This window comes from Nicotiana tabacum, chromosome 20 (genome assembly GCF_000715075.1).
Source record: "Nicotiana tabacum cultivar K326 chromosome 20, ASM71507v2, whole genome shotgun sequence".
Taxonomy (NCBI): domain Eukaryota; kingdom Viridiplantae; phylum Streptophyta; class Magnoliopsida; order Solanales; family Solanaceae; genus Nicotiana; species Nicotiana tabacum.
The window spans coordinates 89,187,879-89,208,887 of NC_134099.1; the positions used below are offsets into that span (position 1 = coordinate 89,187,879).

Consider the following 21,009-nt stretch of genomic DNA (forward strand, 5'->3'; position numbering starts at 1 on the left):
AGTCGGAAGGCTGCCGTGAGATAGGTAGAATACAACATGTGATACCAACTTATACATAAGCCATACTGGCCGATAAAACCAAAAAACCAGCGTACATTGAATATAGGCCGACAAGTCCATACAATCTTTCACGTACATGACATCTGTCTACAATCCTAAAAGAATACATAATTTTCATAAGGTTGGGACAGAGTCCCGCCATACCAAACTAAACACGTCTAAATCATACTAACCAAACAAGCAACTCTGAAGAAAATGGAGTGCACCAACATATTCCTCTGAGTTGGTAGCCTACATAGAGGGTTCTTGACCTGTCTATCGGGACCTTCGAGCATGAAATGCAGCGTTCCCAGGCAAAAGGGACGTCAGTACAAATAATATACCGAGTATGTTAGGAATGAACATTATTAAATAATAGACATGAGAGAAACATGGAATAAGAGATTCGACATGTAAGTATGAACAACTTTATGAATTTTTTAATATTTAAAATGGCATGCATATGCATATAAAAGTCATACCATGTATGGGTATATGCGTTCATAACATCATCAAGCCTCTGAGGGTATCCCATCATATCATCTCGGCCACTGTGAGCAAATCATCAATGTATACCAGCTGACCAGGTAGTGGTGCGTATATAACACCGTAACCTTTTCTCATATATATATATATGCGCGTATATAGCGCCATCTAGTAATGGGTTAATATAAATGAATGCAATGCATGATAAGTAAGTCATTAAAATCTTTCGGAGTATCATAAGACCACTATGCCTTTGATTAATATCATGAAATAAATTTTATCAAATTACGTATTTTCTGAGATCCATAAATAGATGATTCAATAATAAGATACATGGGAATTCAAGAACATAGTCGCTTCTAATACTTCTATGAATAGAGTCATTTATGGAAGTTGTGCATTTACTCGTTTCGTTTGTATCGTATGGATCAAGCGAAAAGAAAGAAGGGATAGCCTTAACATACCTAAGTCGATTCTATTGACAATCGTTCTAACACACGTCTTTTGCGAAGAACACATAATGGCGGATCGAAGTAGGGGAAAATCCTATGATATTCTTGAGAAAGATTGCACCATTCTCCTTAAAATTGCAATATCTCACGTTGCTAAGACGCAATCTCGCATGAATTGTTTGAAGTAACTAAAGTTACTATTGAAGAACATGATATTTGCTTGATGCTTTCTCATCCGTAAGAAATGTGACATTTCTTAATTTGATCACTTTTAAGAAGGCTTTTGAATTAGTGGGTGTGGGCCCCACTTGTGGCTTAGTTGGCCAAATGCTCTTTCAAGTCTTGCCACCTTGCAATCAAGCCAAAGAGTCACTTAAATAGGTGATATGCTTGCTTCCGCATTTTTGGCCTTAGTCTTTATCCAAAGAATTTAATTAATCAGCCACTAAATATTAATTAATTAGGTAATGTCTCATTACACAATAATTAACTAATCACCCACATAATTAAGAATTATCTCCACTTACTTAAAATACTACTCACTTTTAACATACCATATACACCTTACTATCAAGGTCATGTGGTACTTTGTATGGCACTAGTCCATAAATATCAGGTATTTTACGTAATTTTATTCCAACATGTCAAACTTGGATGAAAATTTATTTTTTTTGACTTGCTTCCCCTCTCACCTTCACGAATTTACTCATAACTTGTTTTCAATCGAATAATGCTTATAATCTCAAAATATTCCCATTCCCGAACTTACGTCGATTAACTTACGACGAAACTTTAATATATGAAAATGTGGGTGTGACATCTCATTTCCGAGCTTTCATCAATTTACTCATGGTGTACTTTCACGTACGAAAATATGGGGTGTAACATCATTCCCCGCTTTGGAACATTCTTCATCGAATGTTGACTAATGCACTTATAATTTTCATAACCTATAGCTCTTGTGAATACTTTAGTACTACCTTGCCATCTAGGCAATTGTTCGGTTAATAACTCCAATGGCCAGGGTATTCCCCTATTTAGGCCTCTTTCTCACACCATAACTAGGCTCTTCTTGAATCAATAACTAACTACTCGTTGGCCCATTCTTATATCAATATTCTGCATAATCTTTCTTGGGTTATTTCCTTTGTCTTAAGTTGCCTCTCACACTGGCTCCTTATTTATCAAAAACAACCCGGGCTGGAACCCTTACTTCCTCTTCTTGACGTCTTGTTTACATAATGTTCTGGAATAGTAGCATATCTGTAGGATTTGAATAAGTGCAATCTCATCCATTTTTCATTTTATCACATTCTTCCTTTACCACTCCATGATTACTAGAACCACTAAATTTTGACTTTACGCCATATCACTCCATATTTCCCCCTTTAGGGGATTACTAAGAGCTGTAGCTACGACGATTTACCTATAGATGTTTTACTTCTTCATCTTTGGCTTCTTTTCACATCATCGATTACCCTTACTCGCCTTGTGGTAATGCTTTTTGTACCAAGGATAACAAAATTTCTTACTCGCGAGGATGACACTTAGTGTAACTGGCGCGCATAGTCCTTTATGCTTAACTTTGCTCATATTGCTTGCTTTAGGGAAGCGTCTTCCTAAATGACCTTTCTCTGAATTTCTCATGAATATTTTTCTATTGTCCATTCTATTATCGCCAGAACACAATATGAAATTCTCATGATACCGACCATTATCAAATCACTCAGTCCCTAGTTCATGTTTAGTTAATTTTGTTCACCAGTCCATACTGATTTCTTATTAATTCGGGGTCTAACGTTTCCTTCTGGTAATCACGTAAGAGTCGAGAACTTATTTCTTGAAATTAGGATATGACTTTATAGCCTATACTTTTTTTGTCTCAAGGCCTGTCACCTTTCGTCCTTTCCTTCACTTGACTTTAGACTCTGTAATACTATCATCCTTTTCATTTTTCTTTTTCTACCGTTGTCGTCCAGGTATCACATCTTACTTATAATGCTTCACTAACTCTTTTCTTATTTCCCACTAACATCTATGTCTGTCACTTTATTCGAAAAACTCGAACAAGACATTCTTTTTCTTTTAGCTCCTCTTACTCCATCCACTGGCTTTTCGAAATGCCTAACATTCTTTCTCTACTAGGGACGAGAGCCACACTAAGATAATATTTATCTCTTCCAGGCTTCCAGTGTCTATCTTTGTTGTACTCATAGCTATACCATTTTAGAGTTCACCATCTCGGTGTCTCATAAGGAGATCTGTTAGCACATTTGCAATATACTTCGGAAATATCAACTAACACAAAAAAACCATCCACCATTTTGGGTCACTCTAACCCCGACCGGATCCTGATATTGGTCATTCTCTTATACTATTTCTGTTATCTTCCATAGGGCATAAATTAGATGGGAGTGGCCAATTGTACATACCTTTGTTACAATTGAAGGTAACTCAAAATGCTTATATTACTCTACTTGAATTGTAGATAATGTTCATCTCTACTAACTAGGTACCTCGTACCCATCTTCATCTTGCTTCTTTTACTTATTGAAACTTGTACTTTCTACTTTCATTGCTTTTTACCTCAAGAATGGATATGCATTCTTGTCTTAGGGATCCTTATTAAGAAGCTTACACATCTTATATACATATGATCTGCTGAATACCTCATATTTATCCATCACAAGCATGATGCAAAAATTGAGTTTCTCAGACTCAATTCTTCCACAACTATATCTTTTACCAACCGTCTTTCTAGATATAGGCATCGTCGTATTATGAACAAGATAGAGTTTGGGAAATTGAGTTCTTCCAACTAAGCTCTACCACACGATCTAGAGTAAGAAGAAAGAGTGATAATCCTAAATGCCCTGTAGCCTCCTGCTTATAAGTGTGGTACACGACAAACCCATAAATAAGACTCTACTAGACACGGCTTGTAGACTCCCTAGGACAGAACAACTCTGATACCACTTTTGTCACGACCCAAACTGATGGGCCGCGACGGGCACCCGGTACCTTACTCAACCGAGTACCAACATAACGTATCTTTTCATGTAATACTATCATAGATAACTAATCCGGAAGGCTACCGTGAGATAAGTAGAATACAACATGTGATACCAACTTATACATAAGACATACGGGCCAATAAGACCAAAAAAACCACTCGTACACTGAACATAGGACGACAAGGCCATACAATCTTTCACGTACATGACATCTGTCTACAATCCTAAAAGAATACATAATTTTCATAAGGTTGGGACAGAGTCCCGCCATACCAAACTAAACACGTCTAAATCATACTAACCAAACAAGCAACTCTAAAGCAAATGGAGTGCACCAACATATTCCTCTAAGCTGATAGCCTACATAGAGGGTTCTCGACCTGTCTATCAGGACCTGCGAGCATGAAATGCAGCATCCCCAGGCAAAAGGGACGTCAATATAAATAATGTACCGAGTATGTAAGGAATGAAAATCAGTAAATAATAGACAAGATAGAAACATGGAGTAAGAGACTCGACATGTAAGTCTGAACAACTTTATGAATCTTTTAATATTTAAAATGTCATACATATGCGTGTAAAACTCATACCATTCATGGGTATACGTTCATAACATCATCAAGCCTCTGAGGGCATCCCATCATATCATCTCGGCCACTCTGGGCAAATCATCAACGTATACCAGCTGATCAGGTGGTGGTGCGTATATAACGCCATAACCTTTTCCCATATCTTATATACATATATTATACATATATATGCGTACATAACGCCATCTGGTCGTGGGTCAATATAAATGAATGCAATGCATGATAAGTACGTCAATAAAATCTTTCCGAGTATCATAAGACCACTATGCCTTTGATTAATATCTTGAAATAAATTTTATCGACTTACGTATTTTCTGAAACCCATAAACAGATGATAGAATAATAAGATACATGGGAATTCAAGAACATAGGCACTTCTAATACTTCTATAAATAGAGTCATTTATGGAAGTTGTGTATTTACTTGTTTCGTTTGTATCGCATGGATCATGCCAAAAGAAAGAAAGGATAGCCTTAACATACCTGAGTCGATTCTCTTGACAATCTCTCTAACACACAACTTTTGTGAAGAACACATAATGGCAGATCAAAGTAGGGGAAATCCGCATGATATTCTTGAGAAAGATTGCACCATACTCCTTAAAATTGCAATATCTCACGTTGCTAAGACACGATCTCGCATGAATTGTTTGAAGTAACTAACGTTACTAATGAAGAACATGATATTTGCTTGATGATTTCTCATCCGTAAGAAATGTGACATTTCTTAATTTGATAACTTTTAAGAAAGCTTTTGAATTAATGGGTGTGGGGCCCACTTGTGGCTTAGTTAGCCAAATGCTCTTTCTAAGTCTTTCCACCTTGCAATCAAGCCAAAGAGTCACTTAAATAGGTGATATGCTTGCTGCCACGCTTTTGGCCTTCGTCTTTATCCAAAGACTTTAATTAATCAATCACTAATTATTAATTAATTAGGTAATATCCCATTATACAATAATTAACCAATCACCCACATAATTAAGAATTATCTCCAATTACTTAATATACTACTCACTTTTAACATTCCATATTCACCTTACTATCATGGTCATGTGGTACCTTGTATGGCACTAGTCCATAAATATCGGGTATTTTAGCTCGGGCCGTATTTTATTCCAACATGTCAAACTTGGACGAAAATTCATTTTCTTTGACTTGCTTCCCCTCTCAGCTTCACGAATTTACTCATAACTCGGTTTCAATAGCATAATGCTTATAATCTCAAAATAATCTCATTCCCGAACTTACGTTGATTGACTTACGATAAAACTTAAATATATGAAAATGTGGGATGTAACATCTCATTTCTGAGCGTTCATCAATTTATTTATGGCATACTTTCACGTACGAAAACATGGGTGTAACAACACGTTCGCAAAGTGTTGTCCAGAAGGTCCTTCGCGTTCGCGAGGAGCTGTTTGCGTTCGTGATGGTCTGTTTCCCCTAACCATCACGTTCATGGGCCTAGGACTGTGTTCACAAATAACAACTAAAGGATCTCCCAACCCAGCTCCATTTTACTCTACCCGTTCGTGTGATGTCGGTCGTATTCACGAAGAGCAGTCCCCCGGTGCTCTACGTTTGCGACCATGGCTTCGCGTTCGCGAAGAACAAACCTTTCCCCTTCCCAGATTACCCTTCACGTTCGCAAGAGAGGCTCCGCGAACGCGAAGAAGGAAACCAGCAAGTGCTGGTGCTGCAGCATGCATCAGATTTCTAAGTGTAAAAACATCTTGTAGCCTATCCGAAACTCACACAAGCCCTCGGGACTCCAAACCAAGCATGCACACAAGTCTTAAAACATCATAGGAACTTGCTCGCGCGATCAAATCACCAAAATAATATCAAAAACTATGGATTTAGCACCAAATTGCATGAAATTTTCAAGATATTTTCAAAACGTCCAACTTTTCAACCAAAGGTCCGAATCACGTCAAATCAGTTCCGTTTTTCACCAAATTTTACAAACACAACTTAAATATTATATTAAACCTGTACCGGGCTCCGGAACCAAAATACAGACCTGATACCAACGAGATCTAACATTAATCAATTCCTTTAATTCCTTAGATTTTCAGTCTTACAATTTTAATCAAAAATTCATTTCTCGGGCTAGGGACCTCGGAATTCGATTTTGGGCATATGCCCACATCCCTAATTTTACTACGGATCCACCGAGACCGTCAAAACAAGGGTCCGGGTACATTTACCTAAAACGTTGATCGAAGTCAACAAAAACCAACTTTTTAACCCAAAAGTTATTTTTTTATCAATTTTCTACATAAAGACTTTCCGGAAGCATGCCCAGACTGCGCACACAAATGAAAAGGAATAAAAGGATGTTTTTATGACCTCAGAACTAAGAATTTACTTTTAAATAATAATATGAACTTTTGGGTCATCACTTTCTCCACCTCTAAAACAACTGTTTGTCCTCGAACGGACATAGAAAAATACCTGAGCTGGGAAAAAGGTGGGGATATCTAATATGCATATCGGACCCCCAGGTAGCTGCCTCAACAGGCTGACCTCTCCACTGCACACGAACTGAAGGATAACTCTTGGATCTCAACTAGCAAACCTGCCGGTCTAGAATAGCCACCGGATCCTCCTCATAACTCAAATCTTTGTCCAACTGGACAGAGCTGAAATCTAACACGTGGGATGGATCACCGTGATACTTCCGGAGCATGGACACATGGAATACCGGATGAACTGCTGATAAACTGGGTGGCAATACGAGTTCGTAAGCCACCTTACCCACTCTCCGAAGAATCTCAAAAGGCCCAATGTACCTAGGGCTCAATTTTCCCTTCTTTCCAAATCTCATCACACCCTTTATGGTTGACACCTGAAGCAACACTCTCTCTCCGACCATGAATATTACATCCTGGACTTGATGGTCGACATAACTCTTCTGCCTGGATTGAGCTGGACGAAGTCTATCCTGAATGATCTGCACCTTATCTAAGGCATCCTATACTAAATTTGTACCCAATAACCGAACCTCTCCCGGCTCAAACCATCTGATCGGTGATCGACACCGTCTACCATATAATGCCTCATAGGGAGCCATCTGGATGCTCGAATAATAACTGTTATTGTAGGAAAACTCCGTTAACGGCAAGAACTGATCCTAAGAGCCTCCGAAGTCAATAACACAAGCACGGAAAATATCCTCTAAAATCTGAATAGTACGTGATACGCTCAAATTATACTTTAATAAATAGTGTAATGCGGTCGGTGTCAAATATAATAACCCAACAAGGTTGAGGTCGAATCCCACAGGGAATAGGTGTAAAAAGGTTACTCAATAGTGTGTTACTTAACTAAAGTCGTCATTCTATTCAGTTAATGGTAACAAGAGTATGGAATGATTTTGGTTTGAAGTAATGACTAATTGTATTGTTGAGAATATAAATAATTTGATTAGAGAAACCAAGGTTGTGTCCCCTTTAATGAAGTATAATGCTATCGGTGTTAATATGATATATTCTTAATGGAAAGCCCTTTTGATATGCAAATGATGTATAAATGACTACCCAATATTTTCCAATAGTTGGGTAGTATTTCCTCTTTATGATTTTTCCAAATATAAAAGAGTTGCAATTAAGAAAAATCAATATATGCCAAATAAAACCCACTTATTCCTAAGCGATTCCATTAAACAAGGTGTAAAGTCTTGAGTCTTTGATATTTACTTCTACCAAATTCTAACCAACTTTCCCAAGCAAAGCAAGAATTTAATGGCACTTTGTTAATGTTTGCAACTATCAACAATAAATGAAGAATGAGAAGTCAATAAATATCAATCAACCATTATATATATCTTCAATGTTAAACACCTATTAACAAACACCCATTTAGGGTCCACAACCTTTATATTTAGAGTTAGCTACACACTACAATACAAAAGGATGAAAATATTGAATACCATAAAGCTTACAAAGTGCAAGATTCTTCCTTCAAAAGCTTCCAAAAGAGAGGAATAATAAGGCCTTGGACAATAGCTCCCAAAATCTGACAAGATGCTCCCACAAAATCACAATAAATCTATTTATAGAGGGCCAAAATTCGGGACAGAAAATGGACAAAAATGCCCCTTTCAGGTCAAATATGCGACCGCATTTCTGTCGCATAACAGACATGCGGTTCGCATTCTATTCATGCCCATCGCACTTCAGAACCCTAGTTTCCAGGCCGTCGTCGCATTGTGGATTTGCGGTCAGTATTCCAGATATGTGATCGCATTCTGTGCCGTATTTTCCACTATCAACATTTCTCTCCACGAGTTTGCGGTCCATTATGCGGTTCGCAAACCTGTTATGCGATCGCATTCTGGACCGCATTTTTTGCACTAGATTTTGGCCAACATTCTGTTTTTGTTTGCGATCCTTTGCACATTATGGGGCTCACATGTAGGATTTGCAATCACATCTTTCATCGCATTTCCACATTTGTGCTGCATTTTGCTTTTTTCTTGTCTTTTTGTGGCTTTTTGCTTTAATTTCTATGCTCTTGGGTCCTTAAACCTCATGTACTGCAAACACACTAAAAATACATAAGTATAGGATATAATTGCATTCAAAACAAGCTAAAACCTAAGCAATTTGCATTGAAATGTGCCATAATTCTCCGGCACATCAACACCCCCAACTTAAACTCTTGCTTGTCATCAAGCAACTAAAACTTCTCTATCCTATTCTAGACTTCATCTAACATATATGAAACAATAGTGACCGTGGACGGTGTCCGTTGGCAGTACTACAAGCATGCATTTTTCAATTGTTTACCCTTTCTGAATCGTCAATATTTACAGAGAGCTAATCAACTTGTGAAACTTTGAGCCTCGACCAATTTGACAAAATATTACCCTCAGCTGAGTGCACTTGTATTTGATTCCAAGAGCTCAACTTCTGTCCAACCTCACAGTTCATGTGCCCTCGCTAGAAAGAAAGTACTAAAATCACAATATTTACACTGACAACAAAAAGGGACGAATTCACAAATACATTCACTCTTAGAAAGAGTTTCAAGTCTTACAACATACTATACCATAGGCTTTCCCTTATTTTAATTCATCGCTTAATTCTAAGAATGCTCGGTTGGAGATCTCATAAGGACTTTTTAAGCTCGTAATGTAGGTTTAGGGAAGGGTTGGATAAACATTTAGGTACAAGTGACTAAACCCTCCTTGAACACTAATCAAATTTTTCATTCTTGTTGCTCTTTGCTTCTTTTCAAACCACATAACCTTTATTAGCATCAACTTTTCCACCATTTAGCCACCTTAACAACCCTTTCAATTCTTTTCAAGACTCCATATATAACCTTTATTAGCATCAACTTTTCCACCATTTTTTTATTTTGCTTTTGGAGCTTGAGTAGTTTCACACCTTGATGTATACTTTTCTACACTCACTATACAACCTAGCCCATTTCCGGCTTGACACCACACCCCCAACTTAGGCTTTTAGCCTCATTATTAATGCTCAAGGAGGGACGGGTTCAAAAGAGGGAATTATTTCACAAAAAGGGAAAGGTTTATAATGAGGTAGTCAAAGAAAAGGTTAAAGGCTCAAATGGGGTGACTAGTGATACTATATGTATAATGGGCGGCTTGAAAGGCTAACTGGTTTTCCAAATATCACAAAGACTGCCTAAGGTCATTTCTCCAACCAAATGTAATTATTATAAGCATCAAAAAACCAACCGGGCAAGTTCTAGATGGCAGAAGCAGACACAAGAATTATTTACACAAAGAACTCGCACACAAGGCACTCAAACTGTTTGTCTCACATAGTTTGAAGCCCTCGAGTCATCACTTGGCAACTTAAAGCTTTCATCATATATACATGTATAACTCTAGGTAGACATAGAGTCACAGAGCGAGCCTTAAGATCACACAATTGATCTCTTTTTTTTCTTTTTTTTAAAGGAAAGGTATAAGCTATATACAGATACACATGCTTGAGACTAGACAATTACACCAACCCGGTCAACATGTTTCATTCTACTGTCCTGGTTCTAGTATTACACCCTTGGAAAAGAACCTGGCAAAGAAAAACCAAGGGGAATTCATTGCTAATTACTAAAGATAGATAACTATAACATGACTTATGTATGGAGATCACAAAACACTAATATATACAAAATCCCGAACTACACAACATAACTTATGTATGAAAATCACAAAACACTAATATATACAGAGTCACAAAATACACAGGAGTACATAAGTTTGTTTGTAGCATAAAAGCATAAATATGTACAATAGTTGCCAATGTCATAAAAGTATATACAAGGCTACCACCCCCAACTAAAAAGCATGCATTGTCCCCAATGCATAAGAACATAAAGTAGAGTTAAAGGGGCCCCTGAGGCGCACTAAGCGCTATGGGAGTCAGCAGCCAGCTGAGTGATGGTGGGGTCACCCTCTGATGCTGAAGCTGGGACCGATGAGATCTCAGCCTGAGGAGTGACCTCCACTGATGGAGGAGGGATCTCTGGATGGCCCAATACTGGAGCTGGGGCCTGTGAGCTACCAGCCTCGCCCGCTAATGGCTGAGTGGACGATGGATCTGCAGGGGCGGCCATATCTGCTAACGAATGTTGTACCGCCATTCAAATTGCTGCTTGCTCCTCGTCCTCAGCTATAGGAGCAGCAATCTGCTTGCCCTTCTCCTGAGGGCCATCATCATCTGTGGACCATAATCCTCTTCATCCTTGACCTCATCTGCCTCCTCACCCTCGGACTCAGTAGAGCATCAGGAAACCTCCTCATCAGGAATATCAATACGTGCAGGTGGAGCTGGAGGCTGGGAAGCCCCGGCAGTCTGAAGTACAATGTCAGCCATCAGAGTAGTGAAATCAAGACCCAAATTTGGCGCTGCTGTGTCTGCACCCTACTCACCTTCCTTGGTCAGGAAGGATGATATATCAAACTCCAAAGTCTGCATCTTATGGAGCTCGATCTTCATAGTGGCAACCTCCTCCCGGAGCTTAGGTAGGTCACTAACCTCACCTCGTTTTATCTTCTCAGCCCTCAACTCAAGCTGTTGCAGGCGATCCCCGTAAGTTGTTTGTTGTTGTTAGAGTGTTATCACTAAGGACTGTATCGGAGTCAAGGCTTGTTTGATGAGGTTCGGTAAGGTCTTCATAAGCTGGTCTACCTTAGTATTGGCATGCTGAGCAATGAGACCGAGCCTCGAGATGGATAGCAGTGTAACAGAAGGTTGAGCAATGGTTGACTAAGAGGAGGGCTGTGTAGTGGAAGTGGATGCAGCCGGAGCCTGAGGGGACACAGGAGTCTAGGACTCTGAGGGCTCTACATCAACTGGAATCGGAATCTGAACCTCTGGGGGAGCCACAACATCACTAATGCGGGTGATGTCAATATCCTTCAGCACCTTCCCTGTCTTGTCAGAGTGTGACATGAGTGGGAAGTTCACAGCCTTGCAGAGAGTTGTGATCAAACAAGGGAATGGCAGTGAAGTGGTTGTCTGCCTTGCTCGGATTCTTAACTCTTGGAAGATCAGGGCATCCACATCGATCTTGATTCCCGTCATAATGCATGCGATGAGAAGAGCCTTCTCAATGCTTATGTCAGTCTCATTTATGGACGGTATCAGACGAGTGGTAACAAAACTAAGCCAAAATCAACCCTCTCGTGTGAGATCCTCCTTGATTATTTTGTGCACAGGATTGATCCAAGCAGGGGTCCCCTTTGCTATCACAGATGTTATCCAACTCCGCTCATCCTCCCGGTTTACCCATTTGGCTTGGTACTCAGCTGTTCCCGGGCTCCAGTCAGGGATGTAAAATTTATTAATAGTCTTAGCACTGCAACTCACGTCTTTCCCCCGAAATAACACAGTATCACAGAATACTCTGTTGCACTTGTGGTGAGCAGTCTTGGAAGCTCCGTATGAGGCATAAAATTCACGGACTAGGGTTTTATTGTAGTCATCTGGCAGCTCAGTGAAGCACTCCCATTTTCTAGCTTTGATGTTCTCCCAAATGTGGGGGTACTGCTCTTTAAGTCCGTTCATGCTCACTTGTTTCTCGGCAAGGATTTTTCTCTTTATTAGTCCTTCTCTATAGAGTTCCCTAGAACCCTCGACTGCAAATCAAAGTTGGTAGTCATCTCCCCTCTTTCTTCTTGCCTTTTCCTGTAGGTCTATTGAAGGCAATGTCTCCTCCTCATCAGACTGGGAGGGACGTGCCGTAGTAGGATCTGGTCGTGGACGTTTTGCTTGTGACGCTTGATGACTGGAGGATGCCCTTTTCAGTGCAGAGGATGCATGTTTCTTGGGAGCCATATCTGCTCGAAAGAGAAATGTGAGTGACATTATAAGCAACAGTGAACAGAAAACAGAAAAAAAAAACAAAGAAGAAGTTAAGAATGCGACAGGTATGCGGTCGCAAAACCACTATGCGGACAGCAAACTTGTCGCAAACTTGCAAGCTCTTGATATGATCCAAGTTTGCGATGGGTTATGAGATCGCATAACCACTATGCGGACCGCATAACCATCGCAAACCTGATTCCACAGAAAACCAAATCATGAAATGCGATCGCAAATTCCACCATAAAGTAGGAAATGCGATAAAATGGCCGCAAAACTCATGTTGTGAAACTGGGTGCACTATGTCAATATGCGGTGAGTTTACGGTCCTCATATAAACTATGTGATCGCAAACTCGCCACATTTTATCATCTTTCTTAGCCAATCTAGGGTTCGTTATGCGGCAGAAATGCGGACCGCATTTTGAATTTGCGAACCGCAAATGCGATCGTTCCCAAATGAGTTAATCCTACCCTCAACAATGGTGGTCCTATTTCTTTCTACCCAGCACCCCAAACATGTTTCCTTCCCAAGAGATTATCACAATGTGGCCAAACAACTACTTACCAAACACAATCAAAAACAAAGAACGGAAATAGAAAAGAAACACAGGAGAGATAAATGTGAATATTGAAAATAAAAACTTAGGGCAAGGAAACATACCGGTGAAGATGATCAAGCATACTAGGGAGATGAATTCTCAAGTGGTTTTGTCCTTTCCTTTTCAGTCTTTGTTTGCCCCCCTTTTTTCGTTCTTTTTTGCTTTGTTTCTTACTATAAAAGAGAATATTTTTTTTTGTTTTGTTTTGAATGTGTGAGAGATGAAAGTATGCGAAGACATACCTGACGAATTTTGCAGTGGATAAGTCACCGCATAACACACTATGCGATCGCATAAGTGTTATGCGGTGTGTTCAGGTAAGTTGTTGAAGGACCAAGAATGCGGTGCACTATGCGATCACATAGTGAAAATGCAGTTCGCAAAGTGCACCAATTCGTCGCATTTTGTTCCTCCATTTTAGCCAAACACACTGTTGGTTTGCGACCAAAATGCAGTCTGCATAGCGAAAATGCGACCGCATATTTGCAGCAAACTTTACACGGTGATTTTTCTTCCCTTTCTTATGCATTCCTACCCAGTGTTATGATCTTTTGAATCCCCTACACTCTAACACACACTTTAAATTGTTCAAGTAAATCTATCTAACAAAAATTAAAAATGTAAAGAACAAAAAGGGTGTTACCACACATGGGTTGCCTCCCATGAAGCGCTTGATTTAACGTCGCAGCACGACAAAGTGGGGGTTTCTGTTCACTCATTTGTCGGGCATGGACCATCTTGGAGAGCCCACTATTCCACTAAATGTTTTTATCCATCTGTGCCCAAGTAGTTCTTGATTCGTTGGCCATTGACTTTGAATGTCCGGAGCCTATCTTCCGATGCTAGTTCCACAGCTCCAAAAGGAGAGACATTTATCACTTTGAATGGACCGAACCATTTTGATTTGAGCTTGCCCGGAAACAATTTTAGCCTTGAATTAAAGAGCAAAACCAAGTCACCCGACTTGAACTCTTTTTTAAAGATCTTCTTGTCATGGACGAACTTCATCCTTTCTTTATACATAGCTGCACTTTCATAAGCATGGAAATGGAATTCCTCCATTTCATTGAGTTGTGTTAACCTCAAATTCGTAGCTTCAGTCCAATCCAAGTTCAACCTCTTCAGAGCCCACATGGCCTTGTGCTCCCAGTTCCACCGGTAGATGACAAGCTTTTCCAAAGTCTAACCGATAAGGAGAAGTACCAATAGGAGTCTTGTACGCCATGTGGTATGCCCACAATGCGTCATCTAGCTTCCTTGACCAATCGGTCCTGTTTGCATTAATAGTCTTTGCTAGAATGCTTTTGATCTCCCGGTTGGAAACCTTAACTTGACCACTAGATTGGGGATGATAAGGTGTGGCCACCTTGTGCTTGACACCATACTTCTCTAACAGCCCCGTGAAAGCCTTGTTACAAAAATGAGACCCACCATCACTAAGAATGGCTCTAGGAGTGCCAAACCGAGTGAATATGTTCTTCTTCAAGAATGTGGTCACACTTCTCGCCTCGTTGTTTGATAAGGAAATTGCTTCAACCCATTTGGACACATAGTCCACAGGTACCAAGATATATTTCATCCCACAAGAGCTCACAAAGGGACCCATAAAATCAATTCCCCACACGTCGAAGATTTTTATCTCCATCACAAAGTGCATTGGTATTTCATGCCTCTTGGAGATTGATCCTTGACTTTGACATTGGTCACAAGCCCTGACCATTTAATTGGTGTCATGATAGATTGAAGGCCAATAGTAACCACATTCAAGCACCTTAGCAGCCGTTCGATTTTTTCCATGATGACCCCCAACCGGTGAGTCATGGCATGCCTTTAGAATTAGCATAATCTCTTCTTCTGGAATGCACCTTCTGATAATATTGTCAGCACAAACACGGAACAAGAATGGTTCCTCCCAATATTATTGCCGGTAGTCTCTCAAGAACTTCTTCTTTTGATAGGATTCCAATCCGTCCGGAATAAGGTCACTAACCAAATAGTTAGCAATATCGGCATACCAAGGAGTAAAAATGCTAGATAGTGCCAATATTTGTTCATCCGGGAATGCATTAATGATTTCAAGATCTCCCTTTGGTCTCCCTGCCTCTTCAAGCCTTGATAAATTATCCGCCACTTGATTTTGAGTTCCCTTGTGATCCTTGACCTCGAATTCAAATTCTTGCAACAACAAGACCCATCGAATCAACCGAGGATTTGCATCCTTCTTTTCCATGAGATAGCGAAGAGCAGCATGATCTGTGTACACTATCACCTTGGATCCCAACAAATAAGTCCAGAACTTCTCAAAGGCATAGACAATGGCAAGAAGTTCTTGCTCAGTTACCGTGTAATTCATTTGTACTCCATTGAGTGTTTTGCTTGCATAATAGACCGGGTGGAGAACCTTGTTGTGACGTTGGCCAAGCATTACTCCAATAGCGATACCACTGGCGTCACACATGAGCTCGAAAGGAAGAGACCAATCGGGTGTGACAATAATAGGTGTCGTTGTGAGCCTTTGCCTCAATTCCTCAAAGGCTTTGAGGCATTTCTCATCAAACATAAATTTGGCATCTTTCTCAAGGAGTTTGCACATAGGATTTGCAATCTTAGAAAAATCCTTGATGAAACGCCTATAGAATATGGCATGCCCTAAGAAACTTCAAACACCTTTAACGGAAATAGGTGGAGGAAGCTTGTAAATAATCTCAATCTTTGCCCGGTGAACCTCTATGCCATGTTTTGAAATTTTATGCCCCAACACAATGCCTTCATCCACCATGAAATGGCATTCTCCCAATTAAGCACAAGGTTGGTCTCCTCACATCTCTTAAGCACTTGTCTAAGATTGTTAAGACAATGCTCAAAAGAGTCACCTACTACCAAGAAGTCATCCATGAAAACTTCTAGAAAATCCTCCACTATGTCGGAGAAAATGGACATCATGTATCTTTGAAAAGTAGTCAGAGCGTTGCATAAACCAAACGACATCCGGCTAAAGGCAAAAGTTCCATAGGGGAAAGTGAATGTCGCCTTCTCTTGATCCTCCAATGCTATGTTAATTTGGTTGTAGCCAGAATATCCATCAAGGAAACAATAGAATGACCTTCCCGCTAGCCGATCAAGCATTTGATCAATAAAAGGCATAGGGAAATGGTTTTTACATGTAGCATTGTTGAGCTTCCGATAATCCATACACACCCTCCAACCGGTCACCGTTCTTGTTGGGATGAGCTCATTTTTCTCATTTTCAATTACGGTCATGCCTCCCTTTTTTGGCACACATTGTACCGGGCTCACCCAAGAACTATCGGCAATAGGGTAGACTACCCCGACATCCAACCATTTGATGATTTGTTTCTTTACCACCTCTTGCATTGACGGGTTCAACCGTCGTTGATGTTCCACACTTGGTTTCCTCTCGCTTTCCAATTGGATTTTGTGTTTGCAAATTCCCACGAGAATCCCTCGGATGTCCGCAATTGTCTATCTAATGGCTTGCCTATGCTCCTTCAAGACTTCCAACAATTGTTCTACCTGCAAATCATTCAACAGAGAAGAAACAATTACCGGTAAAGTATCATTTGAGCCAAGAAATTCATACCTCAAGTGTGGTGGAAGTGGTTTGAGCTCTAGTTGTGGTGGTTCAATAATAGAAGGCTTTGTGGGAGGAGTGGCTCTATTCTCCAAGTTGAGAGAGAGCTTTGCCGGAGCATAAGTGTAGGACCCAAGCCCCTCCAATGCATTTACCGATTCCATGTACCCCTCCATATCTTCACCATCAAAGTTCACCAAAATAGCCGTCAATGCCTCGCCGAGGCATTGTTCTTCCATTTTCATTTCAACTGCATCCTCTACTTCATCAACAATATCGATCACCGAGATGCTTTCACACTCATGCGGTAGTTTCATACCCTTGCTTGCTTGGAATATAACCTCTTCATCATTCACATGGAATTTGATCTCATTCCATTCTGAAACCATTAGTGCTCTTCCAGTGGCAAGGAATGGTCTCCCCAAGATGATAGGGATCTTTTTGTCAACCACACAATCAAGGATTACGAAGTCGGCAGGTAAATGAAATTTTCCCACCTTCACAAGAACATCATCAACAATTCCCACCGGTCGTTTGATGGAATGATCGCCCATTTGCAATCTCATACTTGTGGGCCTTGGCATACCTAATCCTTCTTTCTTGTAAATGGCAAGAGGCATCAAGTTGATGCTAGCTCCATTATTACAAAGGGCTCTTGCAAAATCATGTGCCCCGATGGTACAAGGAATGGTGAAAGCTCCCGGGTCTTCTTTCTTTTGAACGGTGGATGTTGCAATGATGGAAGTAACCCGGTGAGTCACATTTACCACTTCATTTTTAGTGGTTTTCTTCTTGGTGATCAAATCTTTCAAATACTTAGCAAAACCCGACATCTCTTGAAATGCTTCCCCAAATGGAATATTCACCGATAATTGCTTGAGAATGTTGTAGAACTTTTCGAGTTTGCTATCATCAACCTTCCTGGCGAGTCTTTGAGGGAATGGAGGAGGAGGTCTAGGAATAGGCGGAGGAGTTTTTAATGTCTCTTTTACCTTTTCCTTTACCTCTTCTCGGTTCTCTTGTTGTACTTGCAAAGCTTCCTGCATTTTCTCAAATTCGACAACACTTGGCTCTTCAACCTCAACCCTTTCTTCGGACTCTTCTACTTCAACCACTTGTTCACCCTCTCCTTGTAGTACCTTCCCACTCCGAGTAGTAATTGCCATGACATGAGAAGTTGGGCCACTCCCACTACCCCTTGGGTTCGCATTTGTATCACTAGGGAGTGTTCCCTTTTGCTTTAGATTTTGTTCCCTAGAGAGGTCTCTCATTTGCATCTCCAATTTTGAATGGATGTAGTGTGAGAGCCAACAAGCTCGGCCATGTTCCTCATAGTAGTGTCAAACTTTTCTTGATTTTGCAATACCCGTTCAAGCATACCTTCCAACTTAGACTCACTTGAGGAACCTTAATTTGAATATTGACCTTTTGGAGAAATGTAAGGGTTTGAACTCCGGTTTGAGAAGTTGTTGTTGTTCCAATTTCCTTGATTTGAGCCACCTTGGTCATTTCGTCATTGTTGGTTTCCTTGCCCTTGCGGGTTTGACCTCCATTGATTTTGTTGTCCTTGACCTTGGTATTGTTGTCTTTGATACCCTCCTTGAGGACTGTTGATGTATCTTGCTTCCTCAAAATCTTCATTTGATATAGCTTGCACATCCTCCACCACATTCACCTTTTTTATTTGACTTTCCGGGAACATTTTTGTCAACACATTAACGTTTGTGGCAAGCCCTGCGATTACTTGATCTCTCTCTTGATTCTACTTAATTATGTTGGTCAAGGAAGGAGAACCATATGAAATTCCACCTGTGGTATCTTCAGAGTGCCAAGCTTGATTATGTTGTGCCATTTTGTCAAGGATCTGTGTGACCCTTGTGAATGTCTTGTCCATAAAAGATCCATCAGCTGCATTCTTGGCTATAGATTGGTTCATCGGATCTAAGTCCATGTAGAATTTTTCCAACAAGATACAATCCGGAAAACCATGATTGGGAGACCGAACCAAATATACTTTGAACTGATCCCACGCCTCATGTATATGTTCTCCCGGTACTTGCTTGAAAAAGAATATTTTATCCCGGATCTTAGATTTCTTACTTTTGCGGGAACCATTTAGCTAAGAATACTCGGACAAGTTCGGGCCAAGAATGAATAGAGTTTGGTGGCAAATTCTGAAGTCATTCCTCGCGTCTCCAGCTAGTGAGTACTTGAAGCACCTCAACCATAGGGCATCATCAGTAAAGTTGTTTTGCTTGTGCATCGCACATACGCCCAAGAAGTTTCTAAGATGTTGTGTTGGATCATCATCAGTAGAATTCTTGAAAAACCCCTCTACTTTGAGCATAAGGATTAAACCATGTTCCACCTTGAATGTTTCAGCGCTAACGACTGGAGGTACAATAGCATTTGTATCCTCAATGTACTCCTCTATGTCCACAAAATGATTTTCTTCTATTTCCGCCTCCATTTCTTCTTCATATTCGGCCATGATTTCCTATCAACAGCAAGCAAAACAAGCAAAGCGTGATGGAATAGAATAAGACGTAAAGCAAAGCACACACTAATTAGTAATTTCAAAACCGTTTTCCCTGGCAACGGCGCCAAAATTTGATATGCTCAAATTACACTTTAATAAATAGTGTACGACGGTCGGTGTCAAATATAATAACCCAACAAGGTTGGTGTCGAAGCCCACAGGGAATAGGTGTGAAAAGGTTACTCAAATAGTGTGTTACTTAACTAAAGTCGTCATTCTATTTAGTTAATGGTAACAAGAGTATGGAATGATTTTGGTTTGTAGTAATGACTAATTGTAATGTTGAGAATGTAAATAATTTGATTAGACAAAACCAAGGTTGTGCCCCCTTTACTGAAGTGTAATGCTATCGGTGTTAATATGATATATTCTTAATGGAAAGTCCTTTTGATATGAAAATAATGTCTAAATGACTACCCAGTATTTTTCAATAGTTGGGTAGTATTTCCTCTTTATGATTTTTCAAAATATAAAAGAGTTGCAATTAAAAACAATCAATATATGCCAAATAAAACACACTTATTCCTAAGAGATTCCATTAAATAAGGTGTAAAGCCTTGAGTCTTTGATATTTACTTCTACCAAATTCTAACCCACTTTCCCAAGCAAAGCAAGAATTTAGTGGCATTTGTTAATGTTTGCAACCATCAACAATAAATGAAGAATGAGAAGTCAATAAATATCAACCAACCATTATATATATCTTCAATGTTAAACACCCATTAACATAACACCCATTTAGGGTCCACAACCTTAGTATTTAGAATTAGCTACACATACTACAATACAAAAGGATGAAAATATTGAATACCCTAAAGCTTACAAAGTGCAAGATTCTTCCTTCAAAATCTTCCAAAAGAGAGGAATAATAAGGCCTTGGACAATAGCTCCCAAAATCTGACAAGATGCTCCCACAAAATCACAATAAATCTATTTATAGAGGGCCAAAATTCGGGACAGAAAACGGACAAAAATGCCCCTTTCATGTCAAATATGCTACCGCATTTCCGTCGCATAACAGACATGCAGTCCGCATTCTCTTTATGCCCATCGCACTTCAGAACCCTACTTTCCAGGCCGTCATCGCATTGTGGATTTGCAGTCTGCATTCCAGATATGCGATTGCATTCTGCGTCGCATTTTCCACCATCAACATTTCTCTCCATGAGTTGGCGGTCCATTATGCGGTCCGCAAACCTGTTATGCGATCACATTCTGGTCCGCATTTCTTGCACTGGATTTTGGCCAACATTTTGTTTTGGTTTGCGATCCTTTGCACATTATGCGGCTCTTATGTAGGATTTGTGATCGCATCTTTCACCGCATTTCCACATTTGTGCTGCATTTTG

At 40.0% G+C, this 21,009-nt stretch overlaps 1 protein-coding gene across 1 annotated transcript; it reads right to left on the reverse strand.

The window, feature by feature from the left end:
• Positions 1–14,625: 14,625 nt before the first annotated feature.
• LOC142174453 (uncharacterized) lies at positions 14,626–15,987 on the reverse strand. The gene is made up of 2 exons (XM_075240249.1): positions 15,520–15,987; positions 14,626–14,937 (listed from the first exon to the last, which is right to left on the reverse strand). Exons 1-2 carry the CDS (start codon positions 15,985–15,987, stop codon positions 14,626–14,628), a joined length of 780 nt encoding a protein of 259 aa, XP_075096350.1.
• Positions 15,988–21,009: the final 5,022 nt, after the last annotated feature.